The sequence below is a fragment of the Misgurnus anguillicaudatus genome, unplaced genomic scaffold (assembly GCF_027580225.2).
Source record: "Misgurnus anguillicaudatus unplaced genomic scaffold, ASM2758022v2 HiC_scaffold_32, whole genome shotgun sequence".
Taxonomy (NCBI): Eukaryota; Metazoa; Chordata; class Actinopteri; order Cypriniformes; family Cobitidae; genus Misgurnus; species Misgurnus anguillicaudatus.
Genome location: NW_027395282.1, coordinates 2449906 through 2476480, shown reverse-complemented (window position 1 = coordinate 2476480; position 26575 = coordinate 2449906). Strand labels below are relative to the sequence as shown.

Genomic DNA, 26575 nt, shown 5'->3' with positions numbered 1-26575 from the left:
AAATTGTCTTCTTTAAAACAAGACCAAGATTAGGTTTCTAGCCCAAAGAATCCCAGAGAAATATTCATTTAAAGATGTACATCACATTGTCACCCTCCACTCAAACGGGATTTGTGGCACATAAGGGGTTAAAATACGCCGAACCATGTGTCCTGTATCATAGCTCCATGAATGACCTTTGCAGCAAAAAAACCCCGCGTGAAAATCTGTTCGGTATTCACTGAGATATGATTAATTAAATGCGCTGATAGCTCATTCCACCAGTCATACAGATTACACTGAGTGGAGCGGGTGACCGATCTAAGATGGCGGCCCCATATCTCACCGCGCCAGTAGACAGTAGCGGTCGATAGGGCGTCTACCTATATGATGTCTATGGCTGAGAGTGCTCCAGACCAACCTTACGGATGTATGACTTACAGAAGGGATACGTAACTAAGAACGTTTCGGGAAACACGTATTAATGATAAGGTACAGCTTAAGGTACAACTTAAGAACGACGTAGAGCTAAGAAGGTTTCGGGGAACGCAGCCTGTTGTTTTTAAGATATTTAAGAGAATGTTTATAAAAGAGTGAACAACGTGAATCAAACAATGAATTAATTTCGATATTTTAAATAGTCTGTCTGTCCCAACGAGCTGCAGTTGTGGTGGAATGAAAGTAGAATGAAACACTTTTCACAAACTGTTTCTCCGGCTGCGCTGTCTACCCGTACTGCAGGTTGATTTGCGGTCCCGAAAGCTGTCAATCATCTCGTCTCTCAATGGTTATTGTGAAAGTACTAACGTAATTTTCCGGATTTAAAATCCTAAATATCATCATGTTTGATAAGATCGGGGTGGCCCCGATTTGCATGAAAGCATATCGGAAGGTGTAAGTTTAGATTTTTTAAACATCTCACATATACAGGATAATCTAGGCCGAACTTCGGAGCCGATCGAGGTCCATTGCCCGATTTTCCCTCGGATTCTCGGGAAGGGAAAATCGGGGTAAATTCGGCCAGATTATCATGTAGTGTGAGCCAGGCATTAAACACTCAACATTTCCTAATGAATACACTAACCTCGTGGTGGGCAGCTCCATATAAAAACCTTCGGTAGCCAGGCAGCTACTATAAATAACCATGGTCAAATCATCGGTGTCATTTATATTAGGCTAAACATCTTAAAAATGGTATGCAACGAATCTTGTTGTTCTCCATTTTGTCGAAATCAAGTCAAAATGAAAGGGTAACAAATCGAAAGGTTGGGCGCGGGTTCGTCAGTTACAGGCGGTAAATAACTCTTTTTTTTTATGGGTAGGCAGTTACGACACTCACATATAATATGGAAGCCCGTTTCCGCCATGTTGTAAAAAAATCAAAATAAAATTCTGACTTTGTATCTCAAAATTATGGAAGCCCGTTTCCGCCATGTTGTAAAAAAAATTATAAAATAAAATTCTGACTTTGTATCTCAAAATTGTGAGATACAAAATCAGAATTCTGTGATACAAAGTCACAATTCTGAGATACAAAGTCAGAATTTTGAGATACAAAATCAGAATTCTGTTATACAAAGTCAGAATTCTGAGATACAAAGTCACAATGACTTTAAATACAAACTTTTTTAACTTGACTATTTTGATAGTCAGCTCTCCACGCAATGCTATTGTGCACATACATTCAAAGTGTCTAAACAGAATCAACAGCGCTCAAGTTTGATCTGTCCTGAAATGACGTTGATACACTAGGGGTGGGCGATATGACGATATTTGATCGTGAACGATTAAAATGTCTCCATGATCCACTTTTTCAGAAAAATCGTTGTATCGTGATTCGTGCCTATATCACGTATGCGAGTTCAAGTACGCGACAAACTGAGGCACGCACAGCGCGCTATGCAAAGGCGAGTTACAGGCACGTATACTTTGCTGAGTTTGCTCGCGTATTCATTTCAAAGATGTTGCGCGCTACATGAAGACAAGTTACCAGGCTCGTATATTTTGCTCGTGAGTTCAGTAAGATTTAGCAACGCAGTGACGCGACAATGGATGAAAACACGGAGGAGTAAGTAAGTAAAAAAAATCTACATCAATAATATGGAAATGGTTTGGATTTTCACCAAAAGACACGGAGCAAACAACGGTAATTTGCAAATGCTGCAAAGATAAGATTCGCACCTCAGACGGCAACACAACAAATCTTTTTAACCACATCAAAAGAAAGCACCCGAAATAATATTCCTTCAGCCAAACTGTGAAGGGACCCCACGCGAGTGCATCAGCTAGGTTAACTACGCAGCCAGAAGCAGCAAGGCTTAAAGGGGTCATAGCGTTAAAATCAGACTTTTTTCATGTTTAAGTGCTATAATTGGGTCCCCAGTGCTTCTATCAACCTAGAAAATGTAATCAAGATTAACCCAGTAACTTTGTTTGGGTAAGCCATTTTCTGCAAGCGTGTGAAAAATTAGGTCGTTCAGATTTTGCCTGTTTTGTGAGGTAGGTAGTAAGGCAAATTACAATAATACCGCCCCCTTTATCTGCAATATTTAACCACAGCACTGCCATAGTGCAGAGAGAAAGAGAGAAAGGAAAAAAGTACTTGACAGCACAATTGAGTTTCAATTACAACAAACCACCATCATTGTGATCAGTGTTTGCACTTCATCCGCTCATTTGCATTTTTGAACGACACACCCAAAAACGGCTCACTTTTGCTCAGGCCTACAAATGAGCAATTTTTACATGCTATAATAAATTAGCTGTGGAGTATTTTGAGCTAAAACTTCACATACACACTCTGGGGACAGCAAAGATTTATTTTACATCTTAAAAATATGTCATAATATGACCCCTTTAAACAAACAATATTAACGAAGGAAGCGTTTGATAAAGGAACTCCGTATGATAGGACAAGTAAGCGCTGAAAAAAAAGTAAGCGCTGGAAAGATGTGACTGACGCAGTGACATTCAACCTGGCCAAGGATATGGTTCCCATAAAATCTGTGAAAAATGAGGGCTTCAAAAGACTGCTTAAAGTCGTAGATCCGCGTTACGAGATATTACGAGATTTTTCCGGCACCGCTATTCCATTGTTTTGTGTTTACATTTTGAAGCCAATGTTTATTTTGGGAGTTATGTTAAAGTCTCGAACTGCACACTTATATTTATTTAACTAGACTAGACCAAGTTAATATTTTTAGTGAACCGTTTATTACCTTTTTAAAATGTGATATTTTCATTTAAGCTAATTTGCATTTTGCACTTGATTAAAATATACTTGAAAATGTACAGTGGCCAAAATGTTATGTCTTTTTTCCACTTTTATATTTTGTTACCTTGTAGGACAGTCTAGGACCGCATTTTTAAATTGGGGCATTAGTATGGCTGTATTAAAGCTCAGTAATGACAAAATAGTCTTTAAAAGCCATAAAAAAGAATCGTGATAAGATCGTGAAATCGTGATCTCCCTCAAAAGAACCGTGATATGATATTTTCCCCATATCGCCCACCCCTATGATACACAGAACAAAGCTAAGATTTTTTTTAATACCTGCATCATGTGCAAAACTGTCTTTGCATGGTGCTTTTGCTAAGCAGGAATCAAAGGACATGATAGCCACTTTCAGCGTCACTCAAAGTTGGTCAGCTGCAGACATTTGAATGCTGTTTATTTAGGCTTCATAACTTCATGAGGCACTGCAAGAACCGACAGTGGATGATATCAAAACACAGCGAGAGCGAATCAAAAAATCATATAGAGGAGTCTGCTTATCAGTTGTTCTCTTGATGTCATCCGCCTGCGGTTCTTGCAGCGGAAGCTCAGCATAAAGTCGAACTCACCTTAAAACTTAAAAAATGCTGTCAGTAGTGATTGTCGAACTAGCGCACATGGATTTAGCAGTTATGGAGGCCCCCCTCCAAGCTTGAGGCCCTAGGCATTGGCCTACTCTGCCTATAGCTAGCGCCGGCCCTGCGCCCACCGCGCCCAAGGCCGCCTTAATGCACGGGCTTACCTGGGCTGAAGCCCAGGGGCCTCCCAAGTTCAAGGGCCTCCCAAGTTTGCGTTCATGACGATCTGAAAATGTCATATTGTTTTGTAACTTGTCGGGTTTTCTGTCAATCACTCCAATTGCACGTTACATGGCTGCTGATTGGTCCGTTGTAACTTAACGTGAAATAAAATGTCAGCGGGACGCACCTATAGTCGACAGCTTAGGGCTGCGGATATTTTTTGCTATCTGGGACGTAACATATTTGTTATTCCGCGTAATGTAATTAAGTGCGCGTTGTCAACTTGACATTCCTGCACGTTAGACTGAGTGTGACAGAGAAACGGGAAATAATCCACCAACAAATGAAAGAGTAATTTCTGAAATTTCATAAAAAGCACTATAGTGAGGTGCAGCTCTCTCTCTCTTTCGTGCGCGCTCGCTCGTTCGCTCTCATGTCTCTGGCATGCAGAAGTCTCTGACCCGTGCACAAGAAACTATGCCGCTAAATTAAGAAAGGAGTTCCCGCACATAATGCTGTTAGTTGTTATAAAGTTTAAGTTTACTCGCGTTTATATCAGTGACGCGTGCGCAGCTGGAGTGATGTAGTTTGACGCGACGTCAGCTCACAGTACACACATCTGTTGGTAGAAAGACGAGAAAGAGACGCAACGGTAAAGGTGCAAGTCTAAGAAAGTTAAGAGCGACAAAACCATCTCAAATGATCATCCCCTGATAGCACCATTATAATCTCATTATCTAAAGATCTTATATACAGGTATGTTCCCTGTCTGTCTTGTACATATTCATACTTGGTCGTTTTACATGCTTTTGTATGCATAAATACTAAATACAATGCATACTATATCTTCAATAGCCTACAAAATAAATAAATGATTAAAAAACAAGATTCTGTCTATAAAGACTTAGCTTTTGTTATCATTAATGCATTTAACAAGATTCTGTCTATAAAGACTTATCTTTTGTTATCATTAAGGCATTTTCACTTTAAAACTAACTTTAACTTATTATATTTTTAAAACTGTGGTGAGCATTTAGTTAGTGAGTGGCAATTTTCTGCAAATTATATTCCAAAAACTATATAAACATAAAGCTTATAAACATATAAACTTTCACACATTTTGGTTTTATTATCACCACAAGTTGCTGTGTGTGGTTGTTAAATAAAGTGTCTTGTGTTTATGCTCAAGTGGGCTCAGTGATATGTTAATAATGATATTGTTTTCTGGCTCAAAGAGGGAAAACTCACTGTTGTATGTCTCGAAAGAAACTAATGCATTTTGATATGTAGATTACCTAGATATTACACTTAAAAAAAAAAAATTAGACCATAAATCGAGGGGAAGGGGGGCCTACAAAACCTCTTAGCCCCGGGGCCTCACATAGGTTAAGGCGGCCCTGACCGCGCCTGTCAGTAGAAAACAGCGGAGACATTTCTGACTTATTAAAATAAATATGTAATCAAAAATATTAATTTATTTTAGAAAATATGACACATTGATGTAGATTAAACTATTCAACAGTATATCAAATAATCAACCTTAGAAATATACGCAACATAAACAGAATAATATTAACACAAAACATAACTTATAATACTAAAACAGTGACAAGAAAAAGTTTTCTAATACACTTTTATTTAATAAAGGTTTTAATTGTTTGGGATAGCCTCGGCATGTTAAGGATCCATTCGTTCTATCATTAACAGCGCGGAGAAATGAGGACGCATTTTGACACAGCTATTATCAACGTTGGCGAAGGAGGTAGAGTTGGGTCCGAGTCCACCTTTGTCGAGTACGAGTCAAGACCAAGTCCTCAAACATCAAGTCCAAGTCCGAGTCCAAAAGGGTCCGAGTTGGACTCAAGTCCGAGTTCTTAAAGGCCGAGACCAAGTCGAGTCCGCCGAGTCCAGAAAGTAATTAAATTGAAAAAAGATACAAAATTTGTATTGTAAATTGTTACTTTCTATTAATACTTTAAAGGAGCATTTCACCCAAAGAAACATTGTTCTTTATTGAAAGTGCGTCATATTTGTAGTGGAAATGTAACATACATTTCAAATTTGGTGCCTATTTGACCGAGAAAAGGGGTGTTTGTAGTCTCACTCCCTCAACAAAGATATTGGACTGCCTGCTTTCAATGATGCAAAATGATGATTTTTACATCATTGAAAGAAGGAAGTGCAACACTGAAATCTGTATTTCTCCTGTCTCAGCGGAAACTGAGGAAATGATGCATGACCATTCAAAAACATGACTGGGGTTCTTACTATAAATGGGTGAAGTGTCCTGTTACGTGTTCGTAATGTTTTTTCTCATGTTATTGTTTGCTGTGAGGTTTTCTGTTTTGTTTTCTATTGTTCCTGTCTCCGCTGTCTCTGTTTCTAGGTACCGTGATTGGTAACATCGTGTGCCCAATAATTGGACACTCCCAGTTATTAGCAGTTGCTAATAAAAGAGGTCGTGGAGAAGGGATACATCAGGGGGGAGGAGCTTAGCTAGCTGCTGGCTTGGCCAGTTTGGTTGATTGTGTGTGTGTGCTCTGCTACTGTTTCGGCTGCTGTTAGTGGTGGTCAGTTTTGATGCTTTAGTCCATGTAACATGGAGTGAATGTTACCAGCCCGGAGTTAAAAGAAGGGAAGTATATCACGTGATTTACATCTTGCAAACACGCAGTCTTGAGTGTTGTCTAACCCAGTAGGGAAGGAGCGAGTGCCCCTTTGTATGTTTTGTTTTTCAGCTAGTGAAGATTTAGTTATGGCGTGTGAACGCTGAAGATGTTGTTTTTGTTCTTTTTGTTTTTAGTTAGTTTAGCTGGGGGGGGAATTTAGGTAAGTACTTGTTTTGTTTTGTTACTTTCATTCTTTTGGCACTGCTCATTTCTTTGACTCTGTGGCTCTTACAATTTCTACTATTTTCTCATGTATGCACCACTGTAAATAAACAAACCACTTTATGAGTATTTTGATGTCCTTGTCTTATTCACCACCTTATTTCCCAGAGGCCTAACTTAAGTTGTGTTTAAAATTACTATGTACGCCCGTTTCATACCTCCTAACCACCAGGGGGCGTAACAGTCCCTTTAACCTTTCAACCCATTAAACCAATGGCAATATAAACATGTAATAATAATACCTCTATTGCATCTTGTCATTGCCATTGAACATTTTTATTTTGTCAACTAGTTTCCTATCAAAAATTATTTCAAAGAAAAGAAAGGGATATAGAGGTATCTTCTTTTTACCAGATGTCTTGCAAATAAATTCTATATGATTTTCGTAAGCAAAACAAATTATTGCTGACTTTGAGGACATCGTGCTAGTCAGACATTGATGTGTGTGATGTGTTTGTCTGCACGTATGATGCGACTGGCTGCTGCCTGCCAGTGTGTTGCACTAAAATAACAAGAGGGGAGACACTGGTCCCGTACACAATGCATATTTGGTTGTCACTTCACCTTTTAAAGGGAAACTTCACCCATTTGCATTAAGCTTTGTACCGTTAGAACCCCAGTCATGTTTTTGAATGGTCGTGCACCATTCCCTCAGTTTCCCCTGAGAGGGGAGAAATACTGATTTCAGTGAGGCACTTCCTTCTTTCAATGATGTAAAAATCGTCATTTTGCGTCATTGAAAGAAGGAAATCCTGTATCTCTATTGAGTGTGAAAGACTACAGACACTCATTCCTCATTTTTCCAAGGTGGGGGCTATGGGTGGGACCCACTCACGCTTCAGACCAATTACAGATAAGTGGGTGGGACTTACGAAAATATACGAACACAGACCGAAAAAAAACGACCAGCCGCCATCTTTATGCTAAGCTAAGCTAAACAGAAGTTGTGGAGCGAGCCAGAATTCATGTTACAATAACAGTGGAAGTTAATCAATATTACATGGAAGAGGGTGATTTTACAAGCGTGATGCTCTAATCCGCTGTTCATTGCACCTTTATGAGCCACAATACTGCAAAGAGCTGAGGCAGATGTAGGAACAGAAGCCCGAGGAGTAGGCCGGAGCCTGGGCGTCGGCTGGGTAGAGGAGCCCGGTGAAGAAGCAGCAACCATCGGCCTCTGCTGCGTAGAGAAGCTTGCCTGTTCTCTCGCTGTGTGGCTTCTTTATAACATTTCTGCATCAGATAAGGATATGGACGTTTGTTTGGTGAAGGTTTCTATGCAAGAGAGGAACTTTGCGCGCGTTTGGAACGTTTATTTCACGGACATGTTTCGGTTTACGAGCAGACGCGCTGCGGAGTATATAAGCTTGGACGGACTCGCGCCGTTTGCTTTCGGTTTAACATTTCTGGATCAGATAAGGATATGGACGTTTGTTTTGTGAATGTTTCTGGTCGCGTGCTTATTTCAAAGACGTGTTTCGGTTTACGAGCACAAGCTCCAAGAGCTGAGGCAGCGCGTCTGTGGAGATATTATGCAGGGGACGCGTTTGTGTGGAGGATGGAGGGAAAAACGGACGTCTGACTAAAGTGAGTGTTTATATTTTCTTTGTTATACTAACGTGGCATTTATGTACACAATAGCATATCTGAGCGGTGTTTTATATGTCTATATTGTGAGAGCAGTGAGTCCAATAATAACACAAATGTAATTACAGTAAACAAGAGACAAAAAGAAAATTGGTAAAACTAAATAAACATTTAAAATGCATACACTTTTTTTAAGTACTTGGAAAGACATTTGTACTGCGGATCTGAAACCGCACGTTACTGTTTGAATAAGACTTTGCTACACACCAGGCCAGAGTGTTATTGTGTGTACCACAATGTAACATCACGTTTAAAAGTAAATCATGATTGGTGTCAGTCAGACACAGTGGTGCTGGCTATTTTCTTTGTTTTACTAACGTGGCATTTATGTACATAATAGCATGTCTGAGCCGTGTTCCGAGTAATGGGAGTGGCTTGCAGAGCTGTGCATTGTGGTGCATAGTGGCAGTTGTAGTTTTTCATACAAATGTGCTCTAAAGTCACATTTTGTCTTTTCTCTGTCAAATAGGCACAAAATTCTACATTTATGTTACATTTTGACTACAAATATGACTCACTTTCCATAAAGATTAATGTTCCTATCGGTGAAATGGCCCTTTAATGCTTAATCCTGTTCTGTACACACACACTTCAGTAATTTACGGGACTCACAACCTCATTCTACAACCGAATTAACTCCCGCAAAATGCAGGTAGTGACAACCGCATTTACAGAAACTCTGCTTAGTGTGTACATAACCGAACTGAACAACAAGTAGTTAATCAAGTGTTTAAACGTGCATCATAAACATGACAGATCTTTCTTCTGAAAAAATAAATTCCTATAAGGGGAAAAAAGTCTTCTGTATGTGCGGTTTAAAAAATGAGTGTTTGCTGACTACTGTTGCCAGATCTTGCACTAAAAAAACAGCAAACAAGAAAAATCCAATAATACACCAAAATAAATCTAAATGCTTTACTTCAAAGATCAAAATATTGGGACCGGCACCTTCACACTTTATTAACACCAAAAAACTTGATCACTTCATGAGCCAAAAGCCATAAACGGTTAAGCGCCAAAACGGTATTTAAGTACAAAAAAGCAGAGGACCTGGCATGGCAACACTGCAAGACCGCGCGCTGTGAAGCAGCCTCACAAAAGAAGCGTACAATACACAATGCCAAGACCATTTAGGGGATTCACTCCCGCATTTAAATGCGGTTGTCACTCTCGAAAGTTTGCATTGTGTACGAGACCACTTGAGACATTCATTAATTTCTCATCTCAGATTTATGCTGGTTTTATTGTTACACATGACGTGGACTCGACTGTACTCGGGATATTTTCCGAGTCCAAAATGTCCAAGTCCGTGTCAAGTCCGAGTACAAATTCACCCGAGTGCGTGACAAGTCCGAGTTCATTCAAAATTGGACTCGAGTCCGGACTCGAGTCCGAGTCCAAGTTCGAGTACCCCAACTCTAGAAGGAGGTACGTGGCAAACTCAAAAAATGAGAATTAAAACAAAGGAAATAGAAGGTCAGAAAAGGTTTGCCTGGAATAAGTTTTACAAAGTGGTAAATCAGGATGACACCAGTGCAGACTATGTAATTTGTGCGTTTAATTTAGGCTATTTATTAATTTATTTTTGTCCCATGTGCGCTGATCGGAGATTGAGTTCACTGCTGATATTCTAGAGCTTTTAGTCTCGCGGCTGTCATCAGCAGCGTCTTGCATCGCCCAGTCAGCGGACGGCGGGCGGGTGCGGTTTTGAAAACTGGTCAGAAACGTTGGTGCGGCTGGATGGCGGACGGATGATGAGTTTTGTGATGCGGTAGCGGATGTAATAATAGCCCATCCGCGCATCTCTAATTACTAGACAATTGCTAGGATATTATGGGTGATTGTGAGGCTGTTGCTCTGGCATTCAATGTGGTTGCTAGGCTGTTGTTCTAGTGTTCTTTGGGGTTACTAGGCAGTTGCTATGGCATTCTGTGTGATTGCTATGCTATTTCTCTGATTTCCTGGCTAATTGCTACACTGTTGCTAGGGTATTATGGGTGGTTGCTAGGCTGTTGCTCTGGTGTTCCGTGGGGTTGCAAGGCAATTGCTGTGATATTATGGGTGGTTGCTTTGCTGTTGTTGTGGCATTCTGTGTGCTTGCTATGCTATTTATCTGATTTCCTGGCTAATTGCTACACTGGCAATTGCAGTGATATTATGGGTGGTTGCTGGCTGTTGTTGTGGCATTTTGGTTGGTTGCTAGGCTATTGCTAAAATATTATGGGGGATTGCTATGAAGTTGCTAGGATATTGTGGGTGGTTGCTAGGATGTTGTATTGTATGTGGTTGCTTGGTTGTTGCTAGGCTAGGGTATTTTAATTGGTTGCAAGAATATTATTATGGTTTTCTTGGTGATTGCAATGGTGTTGCTATAGCATTCTGGGTGATTGGTAGTCCTTTTCTAGGGTATTTGAGGTGGTTTATCAAATTGATCGGCTGTTCAGTGTGGTTCACAGAGAACTGCTATGCATTTAATAGGGTGTCTTTGAGTGAATGATAGGCAGTTACTACAGTGTTATGGGTGGACCCCTAATTTAAAAACAGCATATCATACTGTGATGATACTGCAGGAGTGACAACTCAAGATGGGGTAATATCATTCTGAAGTGGAATGATTTTGTGGAATCGGGTTGTTTTCTTTAAACATTTACCTGAAGGTATAGAAAAGACAGCATATAATGGGACAACACCCATTATACCTTAGCAACTGTCTAGCAGTCACCCAGAAAACCAGAGCAATAGCATAGCAACCACCCACAATACCCTAGCAACAGTCTAGTAATTACATAGATTTCAGATGGAGAAGCATTTACTACACAGAGCCGTAGTTCACTGAGAAGCTAGGCAAAATCGCATAGATTATCGGGCCCGATTTTCCTCAATTATGAACACGATTTTGCCTAGCTTCTCAGTGAAATACGTCTCTGTGTAGTAATGCCACTCCATCTGAAAGCAGGTGATGGCGATTTAATACTAATCAAGGAACCGGCTTTACTGATGAAACGTATGAGAATCGCAGGTGATTTTTTGCACAGCCCTACTAGCAACCACCCATAATACCCTAGCAACGACTTAAAACAAACACAGAATGCAACAGAAATAGCCTAGCAACCACCCATAATACCCTAGCAACAACTTAAAACAAACACAGAATGCAACAGAAATAGTCTAGCAACCACCCATAATACCCTAGCAATGACTTAAAACACACAGATATAGATGTAGATATAGATATCAGAATTGTGACTTAATATCTCAGAATTCTTTGTATCTTAGAATTCTGACTTTATATCTCAGAATTGTGACTTTGTATCTCAGAATTGTGACTTTATATCTTAGAATTGTGACTTTATATCTCAGAATTGTGACTTTATATCTCAGAATTGTGACTTTATATCTCAGAAGTGTGACTTTGTATCACAGAATTCTGACTTAATATCTCGGAATTCTGACTTTGTATTTCAGAATTGTTACTTTATATCTCAGAATTCTGACTTTGTATCTCAGAATTGTGACTTTGTATCTCAAAATTGTGACTTTATATCTCAGAATTCTGACTTTATATCTCAAAATTCTGACTTTGTATCTCAGAATTGTGACTTAATATCTCAGAATTCTGACTTTGTATCTTAGAATTGTGACTTTATATCTCAGAATTGTGACTTTATATCTCAGAATTGTGACTTTGTATCTCAGAATTGTGACACTATATCTCAGAATTCTGACTTTATATCTCAGAATTCTGACTTTATATCTCAGAATTGTGACTTTATATCTCAGAAGTGTGACTTTGTATCACAGAATTGTGACTTAATATCTCAGAATTCTGACTTTGTATTTCAGAATTGTTACTTTATATCTCAGAATTCTGACTTTGTATCTCAGAATTGTGACTTTGTATCTCAAAATTGTGACTTTGTATCTCAGAATTGTGACTTTATATCTCAGAATTGTGACTTTGTATCTCAGAATTGTGACACTATATCTCAGAATTCTGACTTTATATCTCAGAATTCTGACTTTATATCTCAGAATTGTGACTTTATATCTCAGAAGTGTGACTTTATATCTCAGAATTGTGACTTTGTATCTCAGAATTGTGACACTATATCTCAGAATTCTGACTTTATATCTCAGAATTGTGACTTTGTATCTCAGAATTGTGACTTTATATCTCAGAATTGTGACTTTGTATCTCAGAATTGTGACACTATATCTCAGAATTCTGACTTTATATCTCAGAATTCTGACTTTATATCTCAGAATTGTGACTTTATATCTCAGAAGTGTGACTTTGTATCACAGAATTGTGACTTAATATCTCAGAATTCTGACTTTGTATTTCAGAATTGTTACTTTATATCTCAGAATTCTGACTTTGTATCTCAGAATTGTGACTTTGTATCTCAAAATTGTGACTTTATATCTCAGAATTCTGACTTTATATCTCAGAATTCTGACTTTGTATCTTAGAATTGTGACTTTATATCTCAGAATTGTGACTTTGTATCTCAGAATTGTGACTTTATATCTCAGAATTGTGACTTTGTATCTCAGAATTGTGACACTATGGGTGGGTTGCACCAACAAGGATTAAATTAAGCAGAGTTTAGAGCTAATCTAGGGTTTGTTGATCCCAGTTTAATTTTAATTCGAGTTGTGTTGCACCACTTAAATTTAAACACAGATTAACAAATCTTAGATTAAACCTTTAAACTGTATTAAATCCTTCATCTGCGATTTATTTTGTCCGCCATGTTGAATTTTCCGGTGTAATTAAACAGCAACAATGTTGACGTTGTCATTCAAAAAGGAAATAAACAGTTTATGCAAGCAAAGGTAATGTAATTGTTGTATTATAAATCACCTACATACACCGGTAGGCTAATCTAACGGTCTGATTCAAATAAAAACATTTGACAATCTTTTAAAACAATTAACAGACCAGGAAATATTGTAACAGGAAATATCGCAAAGCTCAGATATTGTGCTATAATGAACAAGATGTGTCGGAAGCATTTGTCATGAAGCGCCACCGTGTGTCCGTACATTCACTGTCCTTCGTCTGACTGGAGCCCGCGTAACAGAGGAGAAGCACATACGAGCATCGGTAGCTGTCACCGGTGCTGTTAATAATCTTTTTGAGCCGCCAAACTCACTTTGTTGAGATGTTATAATAAACGCATCTTTGAATAGCGCCACCATGCTCGCGGTATGTGTTTCTAATCATTTAGCCAGACATTTAATTGTAAAAAAACATATTTAAACCTCCTCATATGCAAGTTTAAAGTTAATCCCTCACTGAGATTTAAAACGGAGTTTAAAGTAATGGAGCAACAGGATTAAAGATAATCTAGATTTACTGTAAGATTTAAACCTGGATCAAAATGACAGTTTAAATTTAAACCTGTTTATTTTTAAACAGGTTTAAAGTTTGGTGCAACGGAATTATTAAATAAGCTTTGATTTAAACCAGATTTAGGCCTAATCCTTGTTGGTGCAACCCACCCTATATCTCAGAATTCTGACTTTATATATCAAAATTCTGACTTTGTATCTCAGAATTCTGACTTTATATCTCAGAATTGTGACTTTATATCTCAGAATTCTGACTTTGTATCACAGAATTGTGACTTAATATCTCAGAATTCTGACTTTGTATTTCAGAATTGTTACTTTATATCTCAGAATTCTGACTTTGTATCTCAGAATTGTGACTTTGTATCTCAAAATTGTGACTTTATATCTCAGAATTCTGACTTTATATCTCAGAATTCTGACTTTGTATCTTAGAATTGTGACTTTATATCTCAGAATTGTGACTTTGTATCTCAGAATTGTGACTTTATATCTCAGAATTGTGACTTTGTATCTCAGAATTGTGACTTTATATCTCAGAATTCTGACTTTATATCTCAGAATTCTGACTTTATATCTCAGAATTGTGACTTTGTATCTCAAAATTGTGACACTATATCTCAGAATTCTGACTTTATATATCAAAATTCTGACTTTGTATTTCAGAATTCTGACTTTGTATCTCAGAATTGTGACTTTATATTTCAGAATTGTGACTTTGTATCTCAGAATTGTGACTTTATATCTCAGAATTCTGACTTGTATCTCAGAATTGTGACTTTATATCTCAGAATTGTGACTTTGTATCTCAGAATTGTGACTTTGTATCTCAGAATTGTGACTATATCTCAGAATTGTGACTTTATATCTCAGAATTCTGACTTTATATCTCAGAACTGTGACTTTGTATCTCAAAATTGTGACTTTATATCTCAGAATTCTGACTTTATATCTCAAAATTCTGACTTTGTATCTCAGAATTGTGACTTAATATCTCAGAATTGTGACTTTGTATCTCAGAATTGTGACTTTATATCTCAGAATTGTGACTTTATATCTCAGAATTGTGACTTTATATCTCAGAATTGTGACTTTATATCTCAGAATTGTGACTTTATATCTCAGAATTCTGTCTTTGTATCTCAGAATTGTGACTTTATATCTCAGAATTCTGACTTTATATTTCAGAATTGTTAATTTATATCTCAGATTTCTGACTTTGTATCTCAGAATTGTGACTTTGTATCTCAAAATTGTGACTTTATATCTCAGAATTGTGACTTTATATCTCAAAATTCTGACTTTGTATCTCAGAATTGTGACTTTATATCTCAGAATTCTGACTTTATATCTCAGAATTCTGACTTTATATCTCAGAATTGTGACTTTATATCTCAAAATTCTGACTTTGTATCTCAGAATTGTGACTTTATATCTCAGAATTCTGACTTTATATCTCAGAATTCTGACTTTATATCTCAGAATTGTGACTTTGTATTTCAGAATTGTTACTTTATATCTCAGATTTCTGACTTTGTATCTCAGAATTGTGACTTTGTATCTCAAAATTGTGACTTTATATCTCAGAATTCTGACTTTATATCTCAGAATTGTGACTTTATATCTCAGAATTCTGACTTTGTATCTCAGAGTTCTGACTTTGTATTTCAGAATTGTTACTTTATATCTCAGAATTCTGACTTTGTATCTCATTTACTGTATTTCCATCACTCTCTAGTAAAAAAACGTTATACACATAGTAAGTATAGTAATCAATTCACATTACAAGCTAATATTTTCCAAAAATAGCTGAAAACCTATGCAAACAGATTGACAGCCCGGCTTAGTTTGGAACTGTAGAACATTATAGGGATGTGCCTGAAGCCGAATACGTTATTCGGAAGGGCACGGATAATAGCTTCAAAACGAATAACGAATTCATCCGAATATCAGAGAAAATATTCGGCCAGACATAATCACGTGTTTACTGGAACAGCTGTAAATTATAAACCCCTTAAAGCACGAATAATATGTGTGTGAAGAAGTGAATGAGTGCAATCTATAAAATGACATTTTCGGCGCAACCCTTATTCAGAAATGCGAGCTGTTTTGGAATTAGTTTAAAATCTTAAAAACGCTGCTAATATCAAACTTCTTTTAACCAAACTGGAAAAATTACCCTTTTAGTTTTTTTCTGTTTTATTTAATTAGACCAGAAAACCTTGATAAAATGCTGCACTCTGATAATAAAATATTCGTTAATAACTCTGTATCTCCGTGTAACTCCGGTAGATCTTTTAATTACTTCTAGTCGAAGCAAGCTTTATTGTCAATCTAGGTGAATATAAAATAAATAAGTAAATAGATAAAAATATGAAAATGTAACATTTTAAAAGCAAAATTTAAACTGAAGATTACTATGACATGAATTGCAATTAACATAAAAATAAAGTAAGCAAATAACAACTGAAACATTTGAATTAAATCTTTCTAATTACATTATTTTTTTAAATCATGTTGCTGGTTGTGTACTAAGTCATAACTCATAACAAATTTTTAATAGAGCGTTCTGTTATTTGAAAATTTTAACAAATATCTGATTATTTATTTATTTAGATGAAGATTAATAAGAAAGTTTTTTTAAACAATTCGTTTAAAATAGCGCAAACGCTATATGGACATAGATAAAAATGAGCTCAGCAAGTTTGTTGTAATGCTTATGCTTTCGTAAATTCTTATCAAAACAGATGTTTTTGAACTATTCTGTGCATATACTGCGCTCGACAAGCTCGCGCTGACTGACAGATCCGAAATGGAACGCAGACAGACTGCGCCTTTGCGTGTCTCTGCGTTGCATTTCGGATCTGTCAGTCAGCGCGAGTTTGTCGATCTTAATAACTTTTTAACATAAATCAGTTCCCAAACTTTATCTCCCTTAATAACTCTTTAAACATCTAGCAAGTCCTGCATTTTATTTTCAAATTCCTGCATGTTTTTAAACCGAAACCAAGATGTCAGACATGGATATATGAGTAGTATTAGGTTTTCACTCTTTTAGAAAACTTACAAATAACGATCATTTTAGATGTTTAATTATTATATTTGAATCGCTAGATGAGGGATTAATGTAGGCTACTTATTTTTTTCTGAAAACATCGCACTCATTTACAAAGAATGGGTCTCATGGAACTGTGCCGACAGGCACAATAAACATTTAAAGGTGATGTAGCCTACAGTTTTGTCAACGTGCTTTCAAGTTTATTATTTTAATGCTACAATACAATGATGCATAGCACATAGGCACAAGCTGGATGAGGCTGTAAAATGAGTTGTTTGCTTTCAATGAGTATTACTAACTTTCCATGAGTATTACTAACGAGAATCAAGTTATTTGTCTTTTTGATAAAAATTTTGTATTATTATTTTTAATAAATATTTACAGTTTTTAAGTTATAATTATAATAAAAAGCAAAAATGCATTTAAAATGCCATTTTTATGTAATATGACACACTTCCGGTTTAAGACCCGCCCACTTCCGGTTCCATCCGAATACAAATACAGATACAAATAATATTGAGACTGTTACAGATACAAATACAGATACAAATACTGACTCCGCTGCACACCCCTATAACGTTACATGAATCATGTGACCGCGCGGCGGCAAGATCAAAGCGTGTCTTTATTTATACGACTCTGGGCTGCACAATATAGAACTTTTGTGTGTTTGCAAACAGAGATGACAGTTTTTTGTGGGCGGAGCCCAACTGGTGGCAGAAAGTGACAGCTCCGCAATAGCTCTGTGAAGTGTTTTAGCATTAAACTGTGATTTTTATGGATCAGGTGTTCTGTAGAAGTCTGTTTCCCTTATATTTCTCTTAAGTGCAATGTTTCTTATAATGTTTTCACCAAGTTACGTTTTTTTTTAAATAAATTAAAAGTTTAAATGGCTTGGCTACTGATATGTGTGCATGTATGTAATGTATATGCAGGGTTTAAATTGGGCCGGGGCCGTCCGGGGCTAAGCCCCGGCACATAGGCTGAAGGTCGCGCTCTGCTCTTGCTAGTGTACCCGCTGCGCTTGCGTGTGCGTACTCGCTGCGCTGGTGCGTGTGCACTGACGCGAAGGGAATAATGCGTTTTTATTCATTATGGGGCATACTCACCAACGCAAGTTCAACGATTTGCGCGAGCAGATTACATACAAAGTCAATGCAAAGACGCAACCAGGCGCGTCCTCGCACAGGGCGATGCAAATGACGCGAATTGGGCGCCGCAATTGCCGCGAAAACACGCGCTTTTCCCTTTAAATGCGTCTTCGCGCAAGTTATGCAACTCAATCGAAAAAACTCAGAACTTCAAGAACGCGCTCTCACGCAGGACGAGAGAGAGAGAGAGAGAGAGAGAGAGAGAGAGAGAGACAGACAGACAGAGAGAGAGAGAGAGAGAGAGAGAGAGACAGAGAGAGAGAGAGAGAGAGGAGAGGTAAGAATGGTGCCCACGTCGAGAAAACTTCATAGAAGACTAGAAACGTGTAAAGGATTAAAGTATGTATGTCACTCATCTAATTACATTATGTTAAGGATAACACTGGATATAACTATTGTATAGTTTAATAAAATAATGTATTTTGATTACACAAATCAAACCTAACTATATGATTGTTTTAGCTGCTGACCAGCATAGGGAATCTCTATGGCTAATTTATAAGACATGTTGCTGATACAGTACTGTGTGTTGTACCTTTTCTTGTTAATTGAGTCTTATGCCTGGAATTATTCAAGGAGGTTGATTCTTTTAACTTTCTTTAAAGTTTGATCAGTTGTGCATAATGACATGTGCAACAAATGGATATAGGGTGTCAAACTCATAGATTTGCATCATTTAAAATTCAGAAGCTCTTTTTAAAATATTTTGGGTCAACCTGGCACAGATTTAAAGCTGAAACTTATCAAATCCTATCAGAGGTCCAGAATGTCATTGAAACACACCAGTGGCTTTGCTATCATCAGTATTAAACATGTTATCCCTTGAAGTACCCCTCCCCGCAGAGCCCCCCCACATAACAAATCCCAATTTAACCCCTGTGTATATGTATTGTTCTTTATTGGTAAATCAATTATTTTTACAGTATGAATCGCTGAAGTACTTATAAGAGCAATACTATCATGTATTCTGTATAATATCATTTCTTAAATATTTCATCATTTTCCTGTTTTCAATTTCTTCCTTATATTTATAGCCTACGTGTTTGTTTTAAAACTGTTTACATACAAATTAATTTGTATAGGCCTGTTTATATATTATTAACACTTTACATCGTGTGTTTGTGTGCTATGATTATATATTTATTAGTAAACATCAGAACAAACAGGAAGAAGACATAGGCTAAGATATAAGGTAAAAAGAAGTAATAGAAAACAAACAAAAATAAGAAAACTTTAATAAATGGTAATATTATTGGTATTATGAACTAATTCAAATCTTTAATCTTTCTAAATAAATTATAAACGTAACGTGATGAAAACACTATAAGCGACACATAGAGGGATCAGACTTCGACAGAACACCGGATATCTTTTCTAATTATTTCCTATTCTAATTATTAAAAGATTTTTAGATGATTTCATCACTCCAGTCTGTCCGGTTGAGGGCTTATTGCAAACATAAACACCTACGTTTATCTTCAAATGGTGTCTTTAACGACAGTATACTATAAAAATGAAGGTCATCTGTTTTGGCATTCCCATTCTGACACTTAACAGCACAACAAAACATTTTATAGTGAGTTATGTTGTTCGTTTCACTCGTGTGTGTCTCATTCATTTCCACAGTTTTTCTGCCACCACATTGCGCGCGTGACGTAACTGTGACGTCGACTCGCAAAGGGTCTATAGAGAACCTGAGAACCACGCCCACCGGGGGGAAAATAATCCAATCGTCTCCATTGCCTTTGTATTGCGAGAAGCCGCCTCCTTGTCATTTCTGGCTTATAACAAAAAACTGAATAATGCCTAAAAGCTGCTGTGTGACAATATGTACAGCTAACAAGCCAAAAAACCCAGAAATACGTTTTTATAAGCTGTCGACCTCAAAAAACGAGCGTTTAAAGACACAAAAGTGGAAAACAGGCAACTTTTCATAGTACTCATATTAGTAGAACTGCGTCCACTAGGGGGAAATGTAGTCAGCAATCCACTTTTTTCTCATTAATGGCTGGGTTTTACGGCTCGACAGCTTATAAAAACTTATTTCTGTGTTTTTTGGCTTGTAAGCTGTACATATTGTCACACAGCAGCTTTTAGGCATTATTCTGTTTTTTGTTATGAGCCAGAAATGACAAGGAGGCGGCTTCTCGCCATACAAAGGCAATGGAGACGGTTGGATTGTTTCCCCCCCCCCCGGTGGGCGTGTTTTTCAAATTTGCATAACTGCACTCTGTCTCTATTGACGGGTTGCATGGCGACGTCACTAACTGGTCGCGCGTGCAACCGAGAGGCAAAAAGAAGAGATGTGCTTTGTGTTGTAGGCTAGTAGATGTGTCTGTAAGTCAAAATGCCAAGGAATTGTTGCATGGAAAATAGTACCAACAGAGTCAGTGCTGGGTGCCTGATGTTAACATACCAGTAGATGCGACTATTACGTTACTAGTGTAAGGGATCTCAGGTTTCGGAAGGAGAACAAAACTGCAATCATTCCCGGGTTTCGGACACAATATGCTAGAGTACGAATATATTGTATTCCAATATGTAGCGTTTAACGTTTAACCTTAGCGTTTTTAAGTATTAACCTTAAATCAAAACTAAACAACAGATTTGTAAATGAAAAGGTTTAATTACAGTACTGACATAAAGTTACAGTTGAAATGGTTACACTATAAATGCATGAAATGATAAATAATACAAACAATTGACTGTTTCCAATGTATGTGAGATATTACCTGATAAGATAGAGAACAGAGAAAGAAAGTTTAGAAGAAAGAGATTCACACTTGAGAACTGAAATCTAGGCCTATTGGCCCGAACCCCAGAACTTAGGTGAAGAAAGAAAGGAAAGGGGAAAAGGCCAATGCAAAGGCAAAAGCTAAAATGCAAAGGCCCAGAGCTCATAAAAACATTGACCTTTATCCTCTATCTCTTGACCATGTGACTAAACCTAACTTGATACATTCAAATTGACCAATCAGCAGAGGCGGACAGAGTACACAGGTTCATTACTTGAGTAAGAGTACAGTTACCCCTTGCTAAATTTTACTCAAGTACAAGTAAAAGTACTGCAGTCAGATGTCTACTCAAGTAAAAGTAAAAAGTACTTGTTTTTAAAAGTACTTGAGTATCAAGAGTACAAGAGTACATTTTTACATTTTGCATTACTACTGCCACAGTGCACATTGAACCATGTGAGATGATTGACAGCTGTACATCAAATGATAGAGCTCTGAGGTCAAATCTGACACAAATCAGGAAGAGGAGACACACATCTCACTCCGTTCGCTCTTTGAGCTCTTTAGATCGCATAATTCAGTGGAAAATTAATAGAAATCTTATTCTGTAAGACTAAATATTTTACTAACATGTGATAATTAATCATTATTTCTTCAAATATGCGCACCATTGTACTAATAGCCCTGGGGGATTCTGTATATTTTATGTATTTTAATACAAATAAACCGGAGAAGACGAGAATGAATGTTTGATGATTTCTATTCAAAATAACGAACGTTTCAGATTAATTATTTTGCACTCCTGGCATAAATAAGAAATTAATGTCACTGCAAACCAGTTTAATAACAAACAGTGGTCAAATGTCGAAGCTGGAGTCTTAAACCTGTCTTGTGATGCTGAGTTTGTCCAGATCAAGTAAGAGTGTGATGTTTTGAAGAGTAATGAATTTTGAACAACAATAATCCGGGATCACCAGTGATCCCTGCCGCTGTCAAGGGGTTGAATTTTTGTAAGTGGTGATGAAGCTCTGTTTTGGTAAACACAGCAAACACTTAAAGCGAAAACTATCATTAAAATTAAAATAGTCTGGCGAGGTGGAGCCACGGGTTGTCACATTCCCAGGATGGACCTACTGTGTCTTCATCCATTGTTTCGTCCATGATTTCTTCCCTTATCTAAATCTGACTATTGGGACTTTGGCGGAAAGCTGAAGGTGATAGCTGATAGGCTGTCACAATCAGTGGCGCCTGCACAATCCAATCACGTTTGAGAAAAGGGAAACAACAAATCGAGGGTTTCTGAGATTTTTCTTTTTTCCTTTTTTTAGAAGAAGTAACGGGTACTCACGGTTCTGGATAGAAATGTAGTGGAGTAAAGAGTACAATATTTGCCTCTCAAATGTACTTGAGTAAAGTCATGAGTACTCCCCAAAAATAATACTTGAGTAAAGTACAGATCCCTCAAAAATTGTACTTAAGTACTGTACTCAAGTAAATGTACTCTGTTACTGTCCGGCTCTGCCAATCAGAAGATCACCTTTAACCCCCACTGTATTGGATAAACAGCTGTGACAATAGTCTTTGATCACTATCAGCACAGGGAGTTGTGACAAGCTGTGACCAAGTAATACATTCCTATATTTTTAATCTTACACTAGCCTAACATTATAATTCATACATGTATCACAGTAACACTGCAAAAATAAAGACAGAAAAACAGATCCAACTAAAATCAAGTTTCATTTATATACAAACAATAAAGAAAGTTTGTTGCAGTATAGCGGATCAGCTCATCAATTGGGCTTTCTGCCTCCTGGATGCACGCGCACCCTGCAATGTTTGTAAACTTGCAACCTGTCAGCCTACTCACTGCAGAGCAATACGCACAACCGGTTCGCGCTTTTGGTGGAAAACAAAGCTTCCATTGACTTCCATACAAAATAGCGCAACAAAGCAACATTCGTACACACCCGGCAGGCGTAAATAACTTAAGAAATCACTCAGATTAAAAATGTTGAGTAATCTGACTCCCCTGACAAATCATACTCCCCTCGCGTGCACGCGCATCACACACAGTTGATAGGCGGAGCAGCGAGTTTGCAGCGCTCTTCTGTTTTTAAACAGCCATTTATCGATATTTTTCCATTTTGCCTCCAAGAAAATACACAACACCGCTGTCTAAACTTTATTTAATAATTTATAATTGAATTCGTAAGGATTGAATACAAAAGACAATAAGATGGCAGATCGATTTAGCTCGCGACAGCGTCAAGACCCTTACCACGGTTTGTAAAAGGGAAGTAATTGTTGGCACAGTGATTTAGTATTACAGTAGTACTACAGATATCATGTTTAATTGTGATTGCTGTAGTGAAACCATCGCTAATTAATAATGTTATCGAATTTATTTAACCAGTCGTCAATGCTGTTTGCTGCTTATTAATTCAATGCGGTGTTTCGTTGAAATATACTGTACTTGCACTGTAAACTACCCCTATTGCATCTACAGCTTAATGCTTTTGGAGAGCATAAACTCCATAACATGAGGTATTAATAATATAAATATGACGTGCATCCTGCCATTTTAACCTTAATAATATAGGGAAATTTTGACAGGTGTAATATTAAGGTTGTGAAAATTATACTCTCCCCCAGTAAACTCTTCCTATTGTAGCTATAAAGCCTAATGCATTTCTTTTTTATTTCAAATTAGGGATGCACCGAATCCAGATTTTTTAGGTTCGGCCGAATCCCGAATCCACCGTTTAAGATTCGGCCGAATCCGAAACCGAATACCGAATCCTACTCGCATCCTTATTCCAACACAGTAAAACACATTAATGAAGTAAAAAACGTCCACAGCAGTGTATTTTTCATTTTATATAATTTTAACTGTACATTATGCCAGGATGACAAGTTGGAAAAACTATTTTGACAATTACCATGAGCCTATGCATAATGAAAGCGATGCGTTGCGACACGCTCGTTTTTCCAATAAGCAAGCAGCTCCGCGCTGAAAACTATATTTAACTTTGAGTGAGAAGCTCCGCTCGTCAATGTCAGTCTTCACACGGCCGTCCAATTACAGTGGAGGAGGGGCGGGACATTACCACAGCAACCAACCGGCTAACAGCTGAAGCATCACAGCTACCAAGCGCTCGGCTGAAAAACAGCTGGCATTTGGGGTCCTCAAGGCGTTTTCAGCGGTGTTTAAAAGTTTTGGTGTGTCCAGCTGACCGAAAGAAAAAGCTCATCTCCACGTCAGCACCCGATGTGTGTAATCAACGGCTGCGTGACGTCGACCAGCGTAGCGCAAGCCTAGGGTTCGGTTCGGTGGAAAAAAAATCTAGGATTCGGCCGAACCCGAACCCCGCCAAAAAGCCCAGTATTCGGCCGAATCCGAAACCGAATCCTGGATTCGGTGCATCCCTATTTCAAATACTAAGTGCAGCTAACCTTAAAAACATTTTTTTTGTCTTTTTAATCATATTTTTTGTTTTACAAAATGAACATTAAAGAAAAACCCTATACTGAAGAAAAACATAATTCTTCCCATCATTGCATTAGCTTAATAATATTGTTAACTTGAGATTTCTTACATGCAACAAAACGATAGCAGACAACTCAGTTGGACCTACAGCTTTTATAAACATGTCTAATGTTAAACTGTCTTTTAAAGATTCAGAAAAAATTATCAATAGTTTTGAGACTGAATATTGGTACTTGCTATTATTGACATTTAAATGCAAGTGCAGTAATTATTTTATTAATACAGGATATTTCAACCAAACACAACATGAATTAATAAGCAATGCCAACAGCACGTCATTGACGACTGGTAACAGAGAAATTATAACTTTTTTTTAAATTAGCCATGGTTTCAATACAGTACGCATAATTAAACATTATATCGGTTGTAAACAGTGGTAATACAAATCACTGTGTCAAATAATAATGTTACTTCTCTTTCACCAAACAGTGTGTTAATGGTCTTGACACTGTCATGAGCTAAATTGATCTGCCATTCTGGTAAGTCATTGTAAAACATTGATCACATTATGTTGTTATTGTCATTTTGGGGATTATATGCCACTTTATTTTTATCAGCACATGTAAATTATCATATAGATCTGGAGCCAGATGTTTGTCTCACATACTTGTCTAAGCATTTTATCTTATCAACAACAAACAGGAAAGATATTATTATCTTGTGTCGAGTCACGCAAGTCCAGTGCAATGTGATAACTGAATGAGACTAAAATGAATAGCTTCCATTTAATCCTTTTTACTATGACTATTAAAATTTTATTGTTTTTCTCATTTTAAGAAAGGTATATGACCAGTCACAAGTAGGGAGGTAACACATCTCTTATCCACATGCATATATTTGAATTTGATTACTTTAATAATTCCTAAAAAGGTGCGAAATGTCACCATCACATAATGTGTTCCCTAAGCTAATATCACAGTTAAAATATTATTTTACATATGACAGGTCATATACATTATACTTATGAAACATATCGAAATAAAGTCTTTGTTAAAGCCCATCAGGTTGATTTCACAGTCAAATTATGCATTCGTCCCTTATAAACAATGGTTGCTCGAGCTACAGGTTTGTTCACTTAATGTTTGCTTTAAAAAAAACAAATGAACTGGCAACATTCCCAGAAAAGCAAAGTAAATATTTGACAGGAATGACAGCAGCATTACTCGGTCCAAAGGTTAATGTTAAACCAGAACAAATGTGTTAAAAACAACACAATAAGTGATAGTTTTGGGACAACACACTAAATATGTTGTCCTAAAATATATACATATCGGTGTTTTTATTGGAACACATTTTGTGTTACTTTTAATAAAAAAACTTGTGTTGTCACTTTTATTTATTTTAACATAAAATCAACACAATGTAAAAAAACAAAAAGGAACACATTCTTTCTGATTACACAGCATTTATTTAATTGCCCGATACTGAATTTGAAGGATAAAATACATCATTTAAAAAGTTTAATCGGATTCTGTTACACCAACCAATTTAACTGACCTGTTACAAGGTTTCCTCACTGGTAGCATGGAGAAAAGCATCAGAACATCAAATCTATTCACCACCGGTCTTATATAAAGTGTTGGGAGAGCTCGACAGTCACTGCCTACATGTAAATGATTGACAGACCTTGGGACAACCTTGTGATGAAAGTGAAAGTATACAGAGACAGTGGCTGTTTCTCAATACCAAGGATCCTTCCTTGGCAGGACTAATCCTTACAAGTCACTTCCTTCAGAGCAGGGGTGGGCAACTCCTGGTCCTGAGGGCCAGTGTACCTGCAGAGTTTAGCTCCAACCCTAATCAAACACAGCTGAAAAATCTAATTGAAGTCTTCAGGACTGTTTGGAAATGACATTCAGGTGTGTTCGATTAAGGTTGAAGTTAAACTCTGCAGGACTGTGGCCCTTGATGCCCACCCCTGCTTCAGAGGCTAGGCGAGGCTCCTCTTAAGCATTCGGTGAACACGTAAATAACAGGCTAGCAAGTGCACGTCATTGCGTCAATGAAAGGTGTGCTTTCGGTGCTGCGCGCATAGGTTTGTGGGTGATTTCAGCCCGTGAAGAGCGCGAAGGATACACATATGCATCGGTTAAATCCGAAATCGCATACTTACTGAGTACTTAATTTCACTGAGTACCTATTTAACGAGCCTAAAAGAGTACGTACATTATCGCATGATAGCTTTAAGTATG

General features: G+C 37.4%; 1 protein-coding gene across 2 annotated transcripts in view; it reads right to left on the bottom strand.

Annotated features, from left to right (window-relative positions):
• Positions 1-25978, bottom strand: part of LOC129454128 (uncharacterized) — a 93161-nt gene extending 67183 nt beyond the window's left edge. Inside the window, exon 1 of one of the 2 annotated variants that reach the window (XM_073865562.1) lies at positions 25881-25978. In XM_073865562.1, coding sequence (XP_073721663.1) covers positions 25881-25921 — 41 coding nt within the window. In that variant the 5' untranslated portion in view covers positions 25922-25978. Of the gene's footprint in view, positions 1-1063; positions 1256-25880 lie in introns of those variants that run through there. The other variant, XM_073865561.1, reaches the window with a different exon arrangement.
• Between the last annotated feature and the right edge of the window lie 597 nt (positions 25979-26575).